Genomic DNA, 22,547 nt, shown 5'->3' on the forward strand with positions numbered 1-22,547 from the left:
GAACAAAATATTCGGGTTGTTCGTCAATACTTCGGATGAAGAGTCGATGTAGTTGACCTCCTCATGTTGGCCTCCCTTCTGATCAGCTCGTTGAGCTTTATCATTCTTAGCTTTGAGGGGGTGACAATCGGCCTTGATGTGTCTGGGTTTATTGCAATAGTTGCATGTTCGATTGTCTCGGGACTTGCTCCGACTTCACTGATTGCTCGGCAATCGAGAAGAACTTCTTCCTCGATTGTTCGATCAATCGATCGAACCTTGTACTACATAAGCGTCACTGGCCGAATTGATTGCAAACGATTTGCTCCGAACTACTTAAGAGATGATTGTGCTTGTGTCTTCGGAGTATTTTATTGTTGTAGTCGATGCATTGCACACAGTTGTGACGAAAGTTTCCCAAGAAAGGGGGAGACTACTCATAAGCTGTAAAGCTTTGACGCTATCAAAGCTTTCGCCTCTCAGCCACAACCAAGACAACACGGATCAATGCAGCAGAAAAATGAAAACAAAGACACAGAGAGATGAATACACAGGGTATAACGTGGAAAACCCTAAACGGGAAAAACCACGGGAGTGCACGACTCCAACTACCACTATACACTGGAATATACAATGGCGAGGCTACAAGGCAACAACCTTGAGCTCGCTGTCCTCGCCACAGGCGGCGGTATTACACAGAGGCGTCGACCTCTTCGTTTCTCTCTCTCTCTCTCTCGGCTGCTCTCACTTCGCTCCCTCTAAGTGGAAAAACAGACAATGAGCAACAACCACATAAAACTGTTTGCCCTAAGTCATATTTATACACATATGACTTTCGGGCTATTTACAAATATAGCCTCAAGGGCTCTTGGCAAACATATTCACAAATATGTCTCCGCATCCGGATCTCTCTCCGGGTACATTCATCATCCGGTTCCGTAACCGGGGTCTTCATCATCCGGCTCCGTAACCGGGGTCTTCATCATCCGGCTCCGTAACCGGGGTCTTCATCATCCGGTTCCGTAACCGGGGTCTTCATCATCCGGCTCCGTAACCGGGGTCTTCATCATCCGGCTCCGTAACCGGGGTCTTCATCATCCGGTTCCGTAACCGCAACCGGGCTTGCCGTCATTCATCTCCGGACATCCCATCCGGAGGGACCGTAATCCCAACAAACTCCCCCTTCACTTCGGCATGGGATGTCTCTCCAATCCGATCCTCTTCCGGCATGCTTCCAGCTTGTCGGGTGTGAGCACCTTGGTCAGCATATCCGACCCGTTCTCGTCCGTGTGGACCTTCGTCAGCACGAACTCCTTGTCTTCTATCCTTTCCCGGATCCAGTGATATCTTCGCTGGATGTGCTTCGTCCGGGAGTGATAGGCCGCGTTCTTCGCAAGGTGGATTGCACTCTGACTGTCGCAGTAGAGTCGGTACTCCTCCTGCCGGATACCGAGCTCTCTAATGAAGTCCTTCATCCATATTACTTCCTTGCCGGCTTCAACAGCTGCCATGTACTCCGCCTCCGTGGTTGACAACGCAACCGTCTTCTGCAGCCTCGATTGCCACGAAACGGCTCCCCCTGCATACGTCATCACATACCCTGATGTGGACCGGCTGGTATCTGCATCAGCCGACATATCCGAATCGGTGAAGCCGTCGAGTTCGGGCTTACCGGAGCCGAATCGGAGGCACACATTCGCTGTGCCCTTCAGGTATCGGAGTATCCACTTGACCGCGTTCCAGTGCTCTTTGCCGGGATTGCTCATGTACCGGCTCACCACTCCGACTGCGTATCCTATATCTGGTCTCGTACACACCATGGCGTACATCAAGCTCCCGACGGCTGAGGCATACGGCACTTTCATCATATCCTCCTTTTCAGCTTTTGTCTTGGGACATTGCTTGCTGGACAGCTTGCAGTTTGCCGGGAGGGTCGATCCGACCGGTCTTGCTTCCGACATGTTGAACCGGTGAAGCACCTTCGTCACGTACTTCTCCTGTGACAGCCACAACTGCTTCTTCTTCCGGTCCCGGATGATGTGCATCCCTAGTATTTGCCTCGCCGGACCCAGGTCCTTCATTGAGAAGGTTCGGTGAAGAGCCTTCTTCAGCATCCGTATCTTGACCTGGTCCCGTCCGACGATCAACATGTCGTCCACGTACAGGAGGAGTATTAGAAAGTCTCCTCCTTCGAACTTCTTCACAAACACGCAGTGGTCGGACTGCGTTTTGAGGTACCCTTCGTCGGTCATGAAGGAGTCGAACTTCCGGTACCATTGCCGGGGAGCCTGCTTCAGTCCGTAAAGGCTCTTCTTCAACCGGCATACCAGGTGCTCCTTCCCTTTCTTCTCGAATCCTTCCGGCTGCTGCATGTAGATCTCTTCTTCGAGGTCACCGTGAAGGAATGCCGTCTTCACGTCCATCTGTTCTACCTCGAGGTCCATGCTTGCCGCAATGCTCAGCACCGTCCGGATGGAGGTCATCTTCACTACCGGGGCAAATATCTCGTCGAAGTCGACGCCCTTCTTCTGCTGGAACCCCTTCACCACGATCCTGGCTTTGTATCTCGGGGGGTTTCCGGCATCTCCCGGTTTCAGCTTGAACACCCACTTGTTACGGAGTGCCCGTTTTCCTTTCGGCAACTCCACAAGTTCATATGTGTGGTTCTCATGCAGGGAATCCATCTCGTCCTGCATGGCACTTAACCACCTGCGGCTCTGGGTGTCATGCTTTGCTTCTTCAAAGCTCTCCGGCTCCCCCTCGTCGGTTAGCAGCACGTGCTCTGGTTCCGGAAATCTCCGGGGGGCCCTTCTCTCTCTTAGAGGATATCTCCGTTCCGGAACTTCGGTAACCGGTTCTTCCGATTCTTCTTCATCCGAATCTATTTCGGGATCGGGGCCGGTTCCGGTATCGTTTTCATCTTCTTCGGCCGGTTCTGTTTCTTCACCGTCTTCGGCCGGATCCTCGAGTGCTAACCGGTCCCTTGCCGGTCGGGACTGCTCCTCGTAGAGTTGATCCTCACCGGTCGACTTGGAGCTCTTCATCTTCTTCTCCGACTCCCAGTCGGCGAGTGTCTTGTCCTCCATGAAGATGATGTCTCGACTCCTGAATATCTTCTTGTCCACCGGGTCCCATACTCGGTAGCCGAACTCGTCGTCGCCGTAACCGAGGAATATGCATGGCCGGGTCTTTGGATCTAGCTTTCCTCTCCGGTCCTTTGCCACATGCACGTATGCGAGACACCCGAACACCTTCAGATGCCGGTAGGACACTTCCTTACCGGTCCACACTTTCTGCGGCGTGTCTCCGTCCAAAGGTACTGAGGGTGATCTGTTTATCACGTACGTCGCCGTCGACATTGCCTCAGCCCAAAACCCCTTGGGTAATTTCGCATGCGCCAGCATACTCCGGACCCTCTCCATTATGGTCCGGTTCATCCTCTCGGCCAGCCCGTTTAGTTCCGGCGTCTTCGGCACAGTAAACTCGAGCCGGATTCCCTTCGAGCGACAGTACTCCTGGAACTGCCCCCGGTATTCCCCTCCGTTATCCGCTCGTATCGCTTTCAGCTTCTTGCCGGATTCCCTTTCCACTCTCGCGTGGAGTTCTTTGAAGACGGACAATACTTGGTCCTTTGTCTTCAACGGTGCCGTCCACAGCTTCCGGCTGTGATCATCAATGAATGTCACGAAGTACTGGGCTCCGCCATGTGACTTCGTTTCTACCTGACACACATCAGTGTGCACCAGCTCCAAGGGTGCGCTACGTCTCGTCGGTGGCCTTGAGTGGAAGGAGGTTCGGTTCTGCTTACCGGCCAGGCAATCGGTGCACTTCTCCAGATGCACATGCTTCACTGGAATGAGGTTGTCTTCTGCAAGCCTCTTCATCCCCTTCTCACTCATGTGGCACAGTCTTTTGTGCCACAGCTCACCGGCAGTGTCGGCTGCCACATTCAGCTCTTCCAGACATAGCCGGGAATTCATCAGGTACAGTGTGTTGACCTTCCGGGCCCGAGCCACTATCAGGCTCCCCTTGCTGAACTTCATTACGCCGTTCCGGATGCTACCCGTGTAGCCTTCATCATCTAGCCTCCCGGCCGAGATCAGGTTCAATCGGACCTCCGGAACGTGTCGCACATCCTTCAGCAGCATCTTGCATCCGGTTGATGTCATCAGCCACACGTCTCCTATGCCGGCTATCCGGCACGTACCTTCATTTCCCATCCGGACACAGCCGTGCTCACCGGCTGTGTAGGATGAGAAGTATTTCTTCTCCGGGGTCAGGTGGAACGACGCTCCGGAATCGACCACCCAGGTCATCTCTACACCGGCAAGGTTCAGCTCCCTCTCTTCGGTAATAAGCATTATCTCTTCTTCACTTGCCGCGAGTGCCGTCGTTCCTTTCCGGTCCTGCCCTCGCCGATCCGGACCTCTCCGGTCCGTGGCTCCCCGGTATGCACCGTTTCTCTCCGGTGATTTCTTCGAATCGGTGTCGTCGGCTCCGTTGTCTTTTCGGTAATGCCGACAATTCTTCCGGAAGTGCCCCGGCTTCCCACAGTGGAAGCAAATGGGTCTTCCTCTTGACTGCGACCGGGTCCCCGACTTCTCCCGTCTTTGCGGACTCCGGTTCCATTGTCTTCCCCGTTCCGATTCGGCAAGCAGCGCCTTCGAGTCGGAGGCCGGTTCTTTATCTCTCCGACGCGCTTCTTCGTTCAAAATACTTGTCTTTACCGTTTGTAGGGACAAGTTGTCTTCCGTGCAGGAGGTGCTGAGAGTCACCACCAAGTTCTCCCAGCTGTCCGGCAATGTACACATCAGGATGATGGCTTGCATTGCATCCTCCAACGGGAACTTGATCGCCGCAAGCTGGTTCACGAATCCCATGAACGTACTTACGTGTTCCACCATACTCTCGCCGTCCCGGTACTTGAGATTCACAATCTTCCTCATCAGGGAGGTCCGGTTCAGCGCATTCTTCCTCTCATAGAGGCCCGACAGCTTCTTCCACATTTCGTATGCGTTGGTGTCGTTCGCCACATGTTGTAGGACGCTTACGTCGACATATTGTCGGATCGTCGCTACGGCTTTCCGGTTCAGGAGCTTCCACTCCGACTCAAGTACCCCTTTCGGTATTTCCGACCTGTCAATCGGTTCGTACAGGTCCCGAACAATCAGAAGATCCTCCATCTTGATCTTCCAGTCGGCGTAATTCTGTGCATTCAGCACCATCATCATCGGCTGCCCGCTGCCGCCGCCTTCCATTTTCTGCAACAGTCACTCTGATACCACTTTGTAAAGCTTTGACGCTATCAAAGCTTTCGCCTCTCGGCCACAACCAAGACAACACGGATCAATGCAGCAGAAAAATGAAAACAAAGACACAGAGAGATGAATACACAGGGTATAACGTGGAAAACCCTAAACGGGAAAAACCACGGGAGTGCACGACTCCAACTACCACTATACACTGGAATATACAATGGCGAGGCTACAAGGCAACAACCTTGAGCTCGCTGTCCTCGCCACAGGCGGCGGTATTACACAGAGGCGTCGACCTCTTCGTTTCTCTCTCTCTCTCTCTCGGCTGCTCTCACTTCGCTCCCTCTAAGTGGAAAAACAGACAATGAGCAACAACCACATAAAACTGTTTGCCCTAAGTCATATTTATACACATATGACTTTCGGGCTATTTACAAATATAGCCTCAAGGGCTCTTGGCAAACATATTCACAAATATGTCTCCGCATCCGGATCTCTCTCCGGGTACATTCATCATCCGGTTCCGTAACCGGGGTCTTCATCATCCGGCTCCGTAACCGGGGTCTTCATCATCCGGCTCCGTAACCGGGGTCTTCATCATCCGGTTCCGTAACCGGGGTCTTCATCATCCGGCTCCGTAACCGGGGTCTTCATCATCCGGCTCCGTAACCGGGGTCTTCATCATCCGGTTCCGTAACCGCAACCGGGCTTGCCGTCATTCATCTCCGGACATCCCATCCGGAGGGACCGTAATCCCAACATAAGCAACATTGCTTTTAATTTGTCTTCGATCGTCATCCCTTGAGCTGAAATTTGAGAGTTTAGACTTTCGTACTCGTGGAGGTGTGCCTAAACCGAGTCGTGGTGCAGACAATTCTCTCCAGCCTTTGCCACGCATTCGGCTTGAATCCTTTTGGAGTGTTTTCTGTTTCGATTGGGTCAATTTGACCTTTGACTATTAGATAGTCTTGCATCAAACTTCCTTAGACTCATTTCTGATGAGCTGGATGATGATGCCATCTGTGTCAACCTTGGAAGATTATGTTTAGAGTTGACTACGAACAGTGGTAGTGTGCAGCTGACTAGCTCACCCAAATTCATTCTTGCCAGATTTGGACACGAGTTTGCCCATTGGGTTTCGAAGGACTTTTTGATGGTGAGTTTGCTCCAAGTGGCTACAGCGAGTGGAGGGACAGAGCTGACTGGTCTTACCGAATATCGCTTAGTTGAGTTGAGCACAACTATATGCCAAATAGGTTCTTAATACCAATTTTAGAGGACGGTCACAAATTGCGTGCCTCCTTTTCAGGTCGATATTGCTTCGAGTGACTACGATGATTGGAGGGACGGATTTAAACTATTCTTCCCGGATTTCGTATAGCCAAGTGAAGCACAGATGAGGTTGCTCCTAGGGTTGGATCTGCTTTGAGTGATTACAACAAATGAGTGGATAGTGTCTAACCTAGTAAAGCACGATTGACGCCGGTTTGATAGAGATTCCACTTAGAACGGTTGCAATCACAGAAGCAAGGTACAACCGGTTGGCTTACCTTAAGAATGATCTAGCTCACTAGAGTGCAAATCTTCGGATGTCTTTCTCTTCTCAAGATGAGATCTTCAACTCGGGATCTTCAGGAAGACAAGGACAAGAATGTTGTTGAAAATAAATGACAGCCGACAACGAGTTGAATAACCTGGCTCTAATACCAAATGTTGTAGTATGAGACCATCAGTGCGGAAACAAGAACATCATCTATGCTTAGAAGATCACTGAGTTAGCATGATAGAGCAAGATCAAACAGACAAAGTGAGAAAGAAACAAAGATATATTAACGTCTTCTGAGAGAAGGAGAGAGACACAATATGTAACCGTATTATTCGAACTCAAGAGTCAAAGTTACAATAGAATGGAGGCAACAACCTTATCAGCTAGGTTACAAAGCCCGTTATATAATAACGGGGCTAGGGCAACTGCCCTTTTTGACATATTTACATAATTGTCCTAAACCTAGTCTGTCCAAGGGACAATGTGAATACGGCCATTAAACACCCATATTCGACAAGATGCACTTGGATTTTGACTTAGTTTGGGCAATAGTTGTTGGCAGTTTACAAACTATCATTAAGGATTATGATCAATTGTATGTTTCAATCCAATATAAAACGAAATTAGTATCGCATACTAGACCTGTATCTTTTGTAGAAGAGGATGTGGTTTGTAGAGTAAATGTTCTCTAACTCAAAAACTCTTACCCTTGTGTCATATGAATGGCATGCACACACGTGGCCAAGGCACATAATTTGCCTATATGCGATGATAAGGCATATTGCTTGTCCCCTCAGTCGAATGGGTTTTGCTAAGAATTGGACAAGAATTCATTTATTGGGAGATAGCAACTTGATCAATACAATTCTTTTTAAGGAGAGTAATCGATATTGATATTGATTGTTTATCTACAATGTCGTTTACCTCTTATTGGTTGGTTCATGGACATGGTGAAAACAAAAGTTTTTAAATATTTGGACCATTTTTTGAGCTCTAAACATGGTAAGAGAGTGAGGTCTTTAGCTTTTGTCACAAGCAAAGTTAAGCATGCCACTTATATTAAATTTATTTGATCTAAAGGTGCTCACGTTGAAGAGGAACGTTACAATGAAAATTTGTATATCTTTGTGGGTTTTTACCTCACAGTGAGTTTCCCTACTAGAAATATACCTATAGTAGGTGTTTATATTTATTTACCTCTCATGTATTCATTCTCCTTCATTTATCACATTTTGAACATCCTACTATATAGCTTAAATTCTTAAACGCCCAGGAGATGGTAAAGAACAAAACAAAAAAACTGTTGCATTTTTCAGTATTGATAATTTAGTTTTGTTTCGTCATCTTTCAACAATATTACATAAATAGTCATAAAACAAGTTCAGTAGGTTACAAAGGAACAAGCACATTATACATTAGTTCACTTTACATGTGAAGAAATCATAAGGAGAGCTCATGGCTGCATCTATTTGAATTTATATGCATATTATCATTTATTATAAACCTCGCTATGTACGAAGGTTTCTATCCAAAAGAAGAAATTGAGATGGGTGTTTCCTCTCTATTCGGAAGTCACACCTTGGAAAGATGAGCTATTGATATACAAATGATCAACGATTGAAGAGAAGTGGGCATTTCCTCTGTATTCAGAAGTCACAACTTGGAAAGATGAGCTATTGATGTACAAATGATCAACGATTGAAGAGAAACATCATCGATATAAGAGCAAAAGAGAATGATACGTCATATAAAATGAAGATAGAGACAAATCACAAGTCACTATGAACTAGGGAACCATCCTTATTCAGAAAAACGTGATAGTCTTTGGTTCCACTCCAATATAGCTGAACGTAAAGACAGACTGGGTGTCAATTGCTTGTTTCGTAACTTCGCATTGGTCATTGGCGAAGTCTTATGATCCCGAAGCCATTGTTTGATTGAAGAGTACTCATATGTATAACCATCAGCTGCAATATGGGGATCTTTCATTATTTCCTAAAGAAAGAAAGAAAGATATATTTAAGTCTTTTAAAGAAACATGACATAATCTCAAATATCACCATTTAAATTAAATTGTCAGGCGTGGGTTACTTGGTTCTAGTAAGATAACACTTTGAATTTATTTAAACATCATCTAAATACATTCGCATGAATTTAATTCAATCTCATTTTAATAATGCAAATTCGGGACAACGTAATGCATATGCTCTATCTTTACTTATGTACATTGTAGACATAAACACAACATATAAGGGATGCTAAAATCTTTTGAGTTGTTAAGTATTCAGTCTTAAATTAACATTCTTTTTAGTGCACAATGATGAGAACCCTAATGGCAGTGCAAAGACATGGCTACAAACATAGGCAATTTGACGAGCTGTATTTTTAATCTTCTTTCATGTTTTCATGTTTTTTTTATTTTGCACTTGCTCCCCCTGAACTTTTGGAATCAGGCAAAATGTGTGAAACGGCCAATGTCCAATTATCAATCCCTAGACTGGAGGAGCCAGAGTTGGCTGGCCCCAAGATCAGCATGTAATTAATCTAGTTGGCATCGGGTTCTGATGTGCATAACATGTGTGCATCTTATTGTTAAGTTATGCCTTTTAAAGTCACTTTTAGGCTCCATCTTATGGTATCGTGTTCTATTAGTTTATCAGTAATAATGAAACAAAAACAAGTGGCAGTGTTTGGGACCAATGCAGTGTCAACTTGCTTGTTCAGAATTATTCTAGTTTTTTAGAATGTCGGGAGCAAAAGATGGTGTATATTAGATAATGAGCTTAATTAGTTCCGAATATACAAGAATGCTGCTAAGAGCGGTTTTTACGAATGCGTTCTAAAATACTGCAAAGCTATAACTGGTTATTACCATAAACACAAAATCATGAAGTGGGAAGACCAACTGTCATAACCAAGAAATCATGAAGTGGGAAGACAGGCAGTTATAACCAAGGAAGCTTGCCACGTTAAGTATACCACTCGTCTCCTAGATGTGAAATTAAGTTTAGTCGGTCCAAAAACTTAAGGAGATATTTCTGTTGGGAAATCGGTCCCTCCGGATGGGATCCGATTATGAATGAAGAGGACCCGGTGAGAACCTGAAGAGATCCAAAAACCGGATCGGGTGGACCCAGTGAGAACTGGAAGAGATCCGGAAACCGGATCGGATGGACCCGGTGAGAACTGGAAGAGAAGACATATTTGTAAATATGTTCTGAGTAAATATGTTCATATAAGTATAAATATGACTTAGGGCAATCGCTTTATGTGTGATGAGTGTTGAGTTGTTGTCATATTGTTGTATGTGTATAACTGCTGTACAGAGAGAGAGTGAGATACATAGCGATACTCTGTTGTAACCACCGCCTGGCGAAGATACAGAGCTCGAGGTAGTTGCCTCCGAACCTCTGATTGTACTGTTCTCATATAGTGATAGTTGGAGTCTGTGGGCTCCCGTGGTTTTTTCCCATTCAGGGTTTTCCACGTAAACATCCTGTGTACTCTCCTTTGTATTCATATCTATTCCCATTTCCGTGTTTCATTCTCATCGAAGTGATTCAAGACTCGGTTGTGGCCGAGCAATATTCTGCACTATTCTCGTCAGTTTCTTCATTCATATGAGATTTCCCAGGTTCAAAATTTTAGCTAGATTGGTGGTTCAACTGGTGTTTTACAACCCTCTGGAAATCTCATGTTCTGGATGAGAATGGCCAATCAAGAACCTTTTGGTTAAAAATCTCATGTGTACAAGGAAAGTGAGAAAATCAATTTCCGATAATAGATCAGGGTCAGAGGGTGTTGAATGTCTGCAACCACCCCTAGGGACATTAAGAATGACCCCCATGATACTTTTGGTCATGACATATGCCAATCAACATCTTTACTCTGAAGGTGAAGACATGGTCAAGGCCTAGAAGACGAGATAGATGTTTCTCTCATTAAGTATACTAATTACATTTCCTTATTCCAACTCTCTGTCTTCCAAATAATGACGGTTCATGCTGCTCATCTATTTAACTCTTGTAAACGCCAGAATATGCTTTCATAAGTAGCCTTCACATCATTTACTCATTCTATTTTCTTTGTTGTTCTAAGGTTAACCTCTTGCAGCGGTTTGGTCTATTACCAATGTTAATACTTTTTATTTCTTTTTGTAGGCATTTTGTTCACCATTTTCCTAGATGAGAATATCTTCAATGGTAATCTCTCTAACAGGGCTAAGCATAACAATATATCAGAGATTTTAGGCCTTACAAAAATTTCTCACAAATGACAAATATACCAGATATTATGAGGTTTACTGAAATTCTAAATGACAAATATACTATGAGCTATGGTCGTGTGGTGCTAAGGCTTGGGCTTTGCCCCTTAATGGTGTGAGTTCAAGTTTTTTGCAATTGGATTTAAAAGCTGCATCATTTATAGAAACTCTTCGAAATTTTAATTTGAGATCACACATTATAGTTTGCCCCTAATAAAATGGCTTTATAAAATTGACATAGACACATTTTCTACAATAAAAGAAGTGGAAATTTTGTGATGCTAACAAATGTATACTTCAGAGGCAATTAATTGCTAGGTTTCACAGGCTATTTTATGACAATGCACTAAACTGATTCTCTAAACTTGAACTAATCCTATAATTTGTACAATTTTAGTATTTCCTAGTACACTCAACATCTTGTTTGAAGTACGTTTAAAATATAGAATCAAATTAATCTTAACTATGCCTCAGCAAATTGTGCATACATCACATACTTTTGATAATAAAAAGACACATTCTCAAACTTACTCTACAGGTACAATATTTGCATTCAGTGCACAATTTTAGTCCTTCGAACATTTACACTGAACAAACTATAAATTCACAAAGCAGCAATACTAGGTATAATCTTAAATAATGAAACTGAGAATGCAATCTTACCTTTGAGATCGGACATATAAAAAAGCTCGGAACAGGTTGGCGAGAGTCCGAAAGAGCTTGTGTTTTCTTCCATGCTGTTTGAGCAATATAGTCTTCAGCAACGGATTTCAGCTTTAAAAGTTTTGGTAAAATATCTGTTTCAAGACAAGGGCGGTTTTGCCTCTTTAACTGTGAGCAATTGATAGCCATAATAGCCATCTCTGTAGCTTCAGAAATGGGCCAATTACCAGCCATTGGATCGAGAACTTTATCCAATGTCTTCTCTCGTAAAGCAATATCAACAATAGCAGTCAACCCTATTGGACCCCTTCCTGTCAAAAGCTGTAGCATGATAAGTCCAAGAGCATATACATCAGACTTCGGAGTGAAAACACCCGTCCTTTGGTACTCGGGATCAATATATGCAAAAGTTCCAACAGGATTGGTATCTTTATAGACTGTAACACTATGTGAAGTGATACTTGGAGCCAATCTTGCTAAACCGACATCGCCAAGTTTAGTTGAGAAGTTCTGGTCCAAGAGAATATTTGCTGGCTTCAGATCCCTATGAACATATGGGTCTGGTTTTAATGAATGAAGAAAAACAAGGGCAGTTGTGACTTCAGCAATGATTTGGAAGCGAAGATGCCATGGCAACGGCAATGTTCCACCCTTGCAATATAAACGATCCTCTAAACTGCCATTTACTAGGTATTCATACACAAGACACCCTTGCTCACGACAAGCCCCTAACAAGAGTACCAAGTGCGGGTGATGCATTCGGCTAAGAAAATCAACCTACAAAAAACAAAGCAACTATCATGTCACTTTTTTTTCTTTTTGATCCATATTTGTTTCATGTTTCATTTTCTTCATCTTTGTTCTTTTTCTTTTCCTTTTTCATCTTTTTTTTGGGGGTTTAAACAGGCTTATGTTAACTATACATAAAGTCCATCACATTCACATTTGGCCTAATGTTAAGGAAAAGTAGAAAAGCTAGTTAGGTTACAAGTAAATATAAATACATAGTTTCTTTTCAAAGGAGCTTTTCTTTTACCAAAAACAGAGCTTTAACTTAACTCGTAAATCCTAGCCCTAAATTTCTGTATGAATCAACTGGCACCACAGTACGTACAAAAATTTACCTCATGCTGAAATTCCCGTGGACCTTGAACACTATCTTTTTTTAGAACTTTTATTGCCACCATTGTATGATGAAGCATTCCTCTATAAACAGGTCCATATCCACCAAGACCAATTTGATTTAGCTCCGAAAACCCATTTGTTGCAATCTTCAGTTCTTCAAAACTATATTGTCGATATTTCATTTGGGCTTGCTGAAGGGCAGACAAAGCTGTTTGTCTGTCCAATGCTTCTTTGTTTGCTCGATCTTCTGCTTCTCTGCGCATTTGTGACTCTTTTTCTGCCATTAATCTGGCAGCTTTTAAAGCAACCAATGCCTCATCGAACTTCTTAGCTTCTATAGCAGCTTCTCTCTTGGCTTGCTTTGCTATTACCAAGGCTTGCTCTCGTTTCCTTCTCTCTTCTTTAGCATAAGTGTGAAGTTCATTTTCCTATCAGACATAATACATTGTCATACTTCTTTGCAAGCCTAACTTAGAAAATAATTGAAATGGCGTTCCTTTCATGTTCCACTCTTATTAAACTAAATGTTTAAGGGTGTGAAAAAGCTTTGCCAAAAAATTTAGTCTCATATTGTGCACATGCATAATTACCAAGGGGATTAAGAAATTCTCCTCATCATTTAAAAGTATGAATTTTCTTTCTTCGCCATACAAAACTTCGTAATCTTCTTTGAAATTCATGCCTTACCAGATAATCAATCAAGCCATCTATGAGAAGTAATGAAAAGGTTTTTCACTTGATGACAGTTACTCAATAAATGAGATATTACATAGCAGGGATGGAGGCAATTCTCTCAGCTTCTAGACACAACTATACACTACCACTTGTCAAGAATGGTAAATACATAGGACCTTCTATATGTGACAATACTCCTGTACTAGAGAGGTCCTCTATATGGAATAATACTTCTGAAGAGGTCTTGTACATATTAAGGACTTGGTACTACTTGCATGAAAGCTTTGCATGCTCTGTGCATATGCAGTACATAAGTTTTATCTGAACGTTATGCATATACATTACTTTGTTTCTATATAATCACATACTTATAGTGTACATGACAGTAAAGTTGCACAACCATGTAGAATATATTGCCCAAATACCATAGAATTCCTCTTAGTTATTGTAGCTCCAATCAAAAAGCCTTTAGCTGTTATAAAAAGGGGATCCCGTTTTACCTTTTGTACAGCCATGGCAACAGCTTGCTCTGCACTCATCACCCTTTGCTGAACACGCTTGAGTTCAACCTTCAGCTTATGGACATCATTTTGAACTTGATCCTATATACATAGATAAATATCCTAGTGAAATCACGTGTATCATAATGGTTGATTTGAAAAACTTCTTAAATTTAGAGACATTCACCTGGCTAACAGTCTTGTGAGCTGACTCAACTTCATCTAAGCCATTTTCAGCGTGAGCTGACTCAACTTCATCTAATCCATTTTCAGCGTGAGCTGACTCAACTTCATCTAAGCCATTTTCAGTTTCATTCATATAACTGACAGCCCCATCAAATGATGATCTTGTATCATTCAATACAAGAAAATTTCCTAAATTACCAAAATTTTCCTCAGAAACCATGGAATCACGCTGACTTTTCATTTGTTCCACGTTAATACCATCTGATCCATAACTATCCAAGACCTTGGAACTATGAACATCAATATGATCATTCAGTATTCCTTCAGGATCTTGTGCACTGTTTTCCCCTGGGTTGTAGTCAGAGATACAATTATTGGTAGATTTTTCTTTTAAAGAAGAAAAATGGTGTGCTGTAGCATTATTGTTACGCAATGCACGCACACTTGGCCATCCATGTTGCAAATTTGTTAAACAGGCAGCTCTCTGTATCTGCAATGGCAAAGGAGTTGAAATGAGAACTCTATCCCTCCTCCGTACCACCTCTGATTCACCATGATTTCGATTCAATTTTTTCTCAGGAGCTAATGCACCATGAACAGCTGATAACGAGTCACTGCTACCATCACAACCTGCACATTTGCAGCTGCTTAGATCATCAGAATATAAGGTGGTCAACTATTTTTCACGTTCAACAAAATGTAGATAGAAATTCGTTAGTGTGGTATGAATTCCTAATCCATTACAAAAACATTATGCACATTTGGTTTCAAAGAAAACACGGGTTTTTTTCCAAAAAAGATATTGTATTAGTATTAAGAAACGCCCTAAGGCTATATATAAAAGATCTACATTTCGGTAATGAGCCCCTTTCTAAATTCTAATCGTCGGCTTAAATAAATACTTCGGTGTAGAGTAGAACCACTCCACCTTATCAGAAATCCGTCTATAAAATATTCCTTTGTCCCAGATGGCATGAAACTCCAATCATTTGAGCTCCACTTGTTGCGTATTACCTTTTATGTTAGCCAAAGAACCTCTGAGATTATGCACAATCTCTGAGATTATGCCTCTATTTGTGGATCATATCAAATATTTCAAAGAAAACAAGGTATTATATCATAAAGCTTTTCATAACAGCCTATACCCAATGGATTGGAAACACAATAACCACTAAATGATATATCTTTAGTCTTACTCAAAGACCAGGCATACAGGATCCATAGAAATACTCAGGCACCCATAAAAACGACTGGCCAAGCAATCTGTCACATCACTTCAAAAACTCTTCACATACAATCTCCGTAATGGCATGTCCACGAGGGAAACTTCTATGATTGTAGTTCTGCAAACTTGGTAACAAGATGCAGTGGACATTGGTTGGGTTGTGTTAAGTTCATGAACCTTAAAAGTGTTCAATAAGATCAGCTTCCATGAATGCTATTTCAGAGAAGGCCTACCAGCAAGAATTACAGATAGAGGTACTGTTACAATGTCATAAGTTCATCCTTGCTACTTGTAGGAGATGTTAAGGTGATAAGGTTTTTGGATATTGACCAAATTTCTTTGGATGGGACTGTCTTCCTATTAAGCAACCACAAGTATATTACAATCAATATCTATCATCATCGCAATGTTTGAGAAAATGCTACAAGAGCAGGGGGCTATGATGGGGACAGATGGATATCAACAAGATCTTACAGTGTGACAGCCAATTTGAGGATCATAATGCAACTCCCCAGTTGGGTTAATCGCCAGATTCATTGTGTGGAGGCAGAACCACCATGGTCCTGAACCAGGTGCAAATTGAGATCAAAAAGGAAAATGAGCATACAAGGAGTAGGCATTGCCAGTGAAAGGATGGAAATTCGCAGTGTTTATGAGCCGTGATTCAAGAATATTTACAATCAACTATTAATATTAATGAAGTGTTATGTGAACAAGGGTCAAGCAAAAATTCTTAATAATAAAAGAGATGGAAGGACTACAAGTTAAGGTGGCTTAAACCCTTTATAGTTTACAAATCTGGAAGAGTTGTGGAGAATCATTGAACAAGAAGAAGAAAGACGGTGTTTGTACGACAATCAGTTCTAAGTTATTAATTCCAAAGGGCAACTTATTCTCTTCTACCTGTTGATAATTAACCAAGAACAAAACTAGCACCTTCAACTCTTGAAGCTTGGTATTTAACCCAAGATGGATCAGTATCTCTATGGTCCCTATCGTTTTTTGTCCAAACTAAGAAGAAAGAAAAAATAAACAAATAAAGTTTACAGCTTTGGCTCCCTGGAGTCAGAATTAAGTCTATGGGCAAAGACAAATGGCTATCATTCAGCTGGATAGGCAGGATTTCAAAAGGGGTTCACAATTGTGGATCACATATTAACCCCCTGAGTCATTATTGAGGAGGGCAGAGCCCATAAAAAGATGATTTAATGCTGATTTGTGGATTTCCGAAAATCCTTCAACAATGTACTGCATGTTCAATCCCCCCCCCCCCCCGTACATATGCAATTGGAATGTATGCACTATATGAATCTGTGTCAGGAAAAGGGTGATCTCACAATGGGTTGTCAGAGGCTGTGGCTAGCAGAATTCGAATAAAACAACAATGCCCACTATCATCCACTATCTTTGGTCTCTATATAGATGAGGTATTGCATTACACAGATTTGGCAGTTCAAAGGTACGCTTAGAGGGTATAGCCATACAGATATTACTATATGCTGACCACCAACTCACCAAAGGAACTACAAAGACATCTCAACACTTTAAAATCATTTTGTATAGACAAAGGTTTTATGGTCAACCTGGATAAAACTAAAGTGATGGTGTTTGACACAACTCAATCCTAGGAGTAACATTACAGAGCCTCAATTTTCCTTATGTGAGGCTGCCTGCGCTCAACTTTCTCGTGGATATATCATATGCAGTCCTTTGTGTGCTTGAAAGACAATGTACAAATATACAATTGCAAGAGCCACTAACTAGATTGCTGCTATTTGAAGCACTCGTTACAACGACACTTCTCTACGGAACAGAAATCATTTTGTATAGACAAAGGTTTTATGGTCAACCTGGATAAAACTAAAGTGATGGTGTTTAACACTACTCAATCCTAGAAGTAACATTACAGGGCCTCAATTCTCCCTATGTGAGGCTGCCTGCGCTCAACTTTCTCATGGATATGCAGCCCTTAGTGTGCTTGAAAGACAATGTACAAATATACAATTACAAGAACCACTAACTAGGTTGCTGCTATTTGAAGCACTTGTCATACCGACACTTCTCTACGGAACAGAAACCTGGGGACAAAGTCTTCACAAGGCAAATAATTGGACAGATTTGAAGAGACTGTTAGTCTCAATCATTGGCCGTATTTAAGGAGCAACGCATTGGTGCCCCGTAATATAAATCAGGAAGAGATGGGAGCAGCCCCGGTAATCACCAAGGCATTATTCCAATCAGTGACCAGTATCCAATGTCTTTGGGAGCTCCGGAAATGAATGTACTCAAGGTGGCACTTATGTCATCAAAACACCTTTCTGATCATGGAGACGATCATTGTTGGTATACTGAAATGCAACAATGGTTTGAGTCCCATGGCATAAGCATAAATGCACTAACCCCATTCTAACATAGTTTGGATTGTCCCCATCTGAACCTGACCAAAGTGCAAAAGAATAGAGCGATCAGAACTTATATTCTCAAATTGAATAACGGAAGAACATGGAAAAGCCCCACAACATTTCTTGGTAGGAAGATGGCCTACAACAAGGCACACATTTTACACACATCAGAGGATGGATTTATCATCAGGCCCTCTTATATTGATATACATCTATCGCATGCACTGTGTATTGTGATAGAGCAGCTACCAAACCTCTTCACATCAGTTAGAGATTGAGGTACCCAAGCATGACCTTCACTCCTACCCAAGCATGGTTGGCCAATTCGTATACTCGATCAGTACTGATACTCCAACTAGGACCAATTCCAATTAGCCATAGATAGTAGACATATTACAACATTGTGAGGCCCAATTGGATTAATGACAAGGCACTCCAAGGATTGCATTCCAAGCATCCCCATGCCTTTCTTGGATGACATAGCTATAAATTGATGCTGGGATGATGATAAGGATGAGATCAGAAATTGGAAAAATTGCAGGAGTTTGTGATGGATCACATATCTAATTGCAAAAGGATTATAGGCAAAATTTGAAGGGGCGCACCTGACACTATCTGGAGAAAAGTCAAAATTTGGAATAACTTGAGATCCTCATTGTTGAAAACCTTGTAGGCCCTACTATTATCGCAAGCCACCTCCAGCAAAGGTTGATGCTATCCAAAAGATGGAGGCATGTGAAACAGTCAGAAATAAGATGGCGCTTGGAGTCCACATTATGCACATATTACGAACCTGCTTTACTACTTGTTAAAGGAAAAAGTTAATTTGGATGGACAAACACAGTCATGCTATGTGGATACTACTCAAGGCTCTAGCACTAAAAAGTCAGATTAGGCCATTGGACGCCCACTCATAAGGGTTGCTGACACAAACCCAACCTAGATCAGCTAGATTATCAGCCAAACCATCCAATTCGCTTTGGGACAAAGGGTTTGAGTGAAAGACGAAGAGGGTGTGTCCAAGTCAAGCGTCTATGGGTAATTGTGTTGACCACCAAAATTGGTCAAGATCACCTTAAATAGCAGCACATACTGGAGGATGTGCCATGTTGTCTTCCTGTTGTCTTGCTTTGTCACACTGTGTGAACCACCTCTAAACCAAGCACAACGGAGAAAGTCTAACTAGGTCTAGTCTAAGAATCACAAATGAATTGGAAGAACGGGTTTTGAACCTTACATCTCAACATTACGAAGAATTATAACTATTGATGAGATAGTAGTTAGAAGCATTAAATATTCTTTAGTACTTAGAACTTACTTAGATAAAGTGTAAAACATATACATGTATATAAATCAAGTTAATGCCAGAGCACCAAGTGAAAAAATATGAACACACTATCTAGCATGTGTGCAGCTATATAAAGCACCTCAGTAACTCATACGTAAGCTAGTGTTTCATCTTTTCTTAAGTTTCTTCTATTCCATCCTCCCCTTGAGTTTTCTTAAAACATCTCCTATAAGATTCAATCCTCGAACCTCTTCTTTCTCATTCCAAATCAATTTCCATTGTCCTATATCATATCTTCTTTATCTCTTCCTTCTCATGCATTGGGTCCAAAACCCAGCCAATTCCACCTAGGTACGCATACATCAGCTAAGAAGCTACAACACAACATACGCTCTTCTTTTTAGTGGTACCTTGAATAACTGCCTTACACACATAATAAATACATGTTTTATAAGAACCATCATTTTCAAAGAAATTCTGAAAACTTCCACACATTAGATGACTACTGCCCCAAGTTTCATACCTATAACTTTGAATATTTCAGCTCAATGACAGTAGAAAAATATGCAAATTCCCTTCATAGTTTTGTTTACAGAGAAGGATTTTCCCATACAGGTGAGTGTTGATGGTAGCTGTCTAGGTTGCTTGTGAAACTCATTTGGTTTTATATGAGGATCACGAGAAAGAAGGTTCTGAGACAGCTATGTCACCAAAAATAAAAATATATTTTCTCTCCGTCATCATATTATTCTCTTAAAATTTTCTCTACCATAAAGAAGATTTCCCACACCCTAATTTGGAAAGCGGGGAAATTTGTCCAAGTTGTAGCTAGAACAATTAACACATATAGAACATATGATTTTATAACATCCACTACTTAAACAGCTTTAGTGTCGGGAACATTACTGCTATCATTTGAATGCATCCCGTCTTTCCAGTGAGGCAAATCATGAACCCAAATTGCTTCTTTAATAGCAATTAATTTGTCTTTCGCGACAACAATGATCGTGCAAGAATCAGAAGAATTCTTTATCACAAAATCTGGTATAGTGGGGCCCTTCAGCTTCCTGAACAAATAAATTTTTATTTGGTTACACTCAAGGAAACATATCCTACACAGCAATGTCATAATGTAAGATATAGCCTTCAGGGCTTTAGTGTGGAAGTGCTATATATACATCTACATGTATGTAGTAGGTGTGTGTTCTTTTTTTACTTCTTTTTATTTACCTTAAGAAGCCAGTTCTACTTGATGTCCCGATGATAAATTTCTTTGCTTTCAATCTAATGATATGATCCACCAGAGATTTTCCTACCTCATTACCCTCAACTATAATCAACTCTGCATGAACCTTCAGTAATCCACGGATATTGAAAGGGATGAAAAATCTCTTGTTAGCTCAAACAGAAAGACATCCACTCCAGAAGCAAAAGAATTTGAAGAGCAGAAAAAAAAACTACCTTCCATTCATCACAAAGCGTCTTGTGAGGTTCTAACTGTTTCTCTGTTTTTGCACGTATTTCCCTTGTGTTTGTTACCAATGCTTCTGGGCTTACCTGATCCACTGAAACAATTTTGGTATTAGCATCATCTTTCTTGATCATAAAACTGGAATTTCCTTTTTTCTAAAACGTTAAATGATATATTCGTAATTTACATTTTCAATCTGCCAAGATATTTGAAACCAGCCTTTCATTTTTTCTGTGCTCAATTGTCCATAGAGAATGTAAAGCTACAAAGATCAACAATATCAACGACAGACCAGAAACATGGGAAGGTATCTCAAATATTAAAAGTTCAATGATAGTTTCATACACCACATCCAAATGGAAACAAGACACGATTTTAAACAAGGAAATCTGGAAACGAAAAATAGGTACACAAACTACAGAAAGGAAATTTCCATCTCAAAATGACAGGTGATAACTCTGACCAATTTATTCCTTTCATTGAGTGGCTGATTGAATTGTCAAACAATGAACACAGTCAAAGAATATTAGAAACCACACCATACAAAAAACTATATAAATTGACTCAATCATCATTGAGAGATAATACATTTGTGACATTACACCGAATTAATTCTTAAATCAAATTTAGTTCCTTTCATTAGACTGCTGATGAATTGCCAATTAATAACATTGTCGATCAATTAACAAACCAAAGCATACAATGACTATATAACTGCAATCATTGTACAATTCTAAATTTCTGACACATTTGTATATAATAATAAAAGGAAAGAAAAAGAAAAGAAAGGGGGAACACCTGATGTTGGATTGGAGCAGAGGATATGCAAAAGTTTCAAAGAAACATTTGTTTTCACAATCTTATTAGATAATGACCATTTCAAAGCAGAATAGCTACTCGGATGTTTGCTTATAGCTACCAAAACAATTTCTTCTTCTGCAGCTGCTGTTGCTGCTTCTTCTTCCTTAAGACCCATCTCTTATCATATGTTAATTTATCTCTCTCTCTCTCTGTCTCTTTCTCTCTATCTATCTATCTATGATCTATCTATCTATGATCTATCTATCAGAAGGACCCAGCAAAAGAATGAATTGACAACCAGTGATCAAACTTCGTTCCACTAAGGGCACTTTTTATTTACTTTTGCTTTACTGGGATTTATTTGCTTACTCTGTTTCTTTTGTGTGTGTGTGTGTGTGTGTGTGTGTGTGTGTGTGTGTGTGTGTGTGTGTCTGCCTCTCTCTCTCTCCATTGTTTCTATCTCTTCAAAAAGAGGCAGGAAATGGCTGGTCCAAAAAGGTGTGTGGAAATGGCCACTCGGTCAACAAAAAGTTTTCTGCCTTTCTCTGTCTCTTAGGTGTCCTCCCAACCACCTCTAGACTCTCCATCACTCGGTCTTGAAAAGTCAGTCAATTACATGGTCCTTTTGAAATGTGTGAGAAATATGGTATGGTTCCTTGATCATGTAATTATTTATTAATGCCGACCCGATAGGGCAGCACTATAAACCTAATTATTACGCTAATATATGTGTTTGTTTTGCCTTTGGGGCTCTGCAATTACTACATCTGGGCTTGAAATGCAAGCCTAATATGATGATTTCTGTCGGTGAAAGGAATAAGAATTTGTATGCTCATGTTATCCGAGCCTAATATGATGATTTCTATCAAATGTTGGTCTCCACTATTTTGCCACGTGCTCTAGCATGTGTAGTGTAATAACGATTTCTATTGTGTACATCATACCCCTTTTCGCGCCTTCTCGATTATGATGCATGCTCTCCTTCGATAAGAGGTGTGTTGGAAAGCATACGAAACACGAAAGAGCAAAATCCAAGCATATAGAGACATCGTTGTTTAGACCAATTCTATATATAAGTACGAGTTCGAAGTATAGAGGTTTGTCATGGAAGAAATCAAGTGATACTTGACTATGTACAAAGAATAAGTATGATGCATAGCCATTCTT

General features: G+C 41.6%; 1 protein-coding gene across 1 annotated transcript; it reads right to left on the reverse strand.

The window, feature by feature from the left end:
• Positions 1–8,060: 8,060 nt before the first annotated feature.
• LOC147858454 (U-box domain-containing protein 35-like) lies at positions 8,061–21,627 on the reverse strand. The gene is made up of 10 exons (XM_087326828.1): positions 21,378–21,627; positions 20,570–20,673; positions 20,339–20,460; positions 20,015–20,175; positions 14,282–14,823; positions 14,195–14,209; positions 14,008–14,109; positions 12,832–13,260; positions 11,708–12,484; positions 8,061–8,775 (listed from the first exon to the last, which is right to left on the reverse strand). The coding sequence occupies exons 1-10, from the start codon at positions 21,553–21,555 to the stop codon at positions 8,581–8,583; spliced, it is 2,625 nt and encodes an 874-aa protein (XP_087182954.1). The 5' UTR covers positions 21,556–21,627; the 3' UTR covers positions 8,061–8,580.
• Between the last annotated feature and the right edge of the window lie 920 nt (positions 21,628–22,547).

Source organism: Azolla caroliniana, unplaced genomic scaffold, assembly GCF_043228905.1.
Source record: "Azolla caroliniana isolate FFs.n. ecotype wild unplaced genomic scaffold, voAzoCaro1.0.p SCAF_11, whole genome shotgun sequence".
NCBI lineage: Eukaryota > Viridiplantae > Streptophyta > Polypodiopsida > Salviniales > Salviniaceae > Azolla > Azolla caroliniana.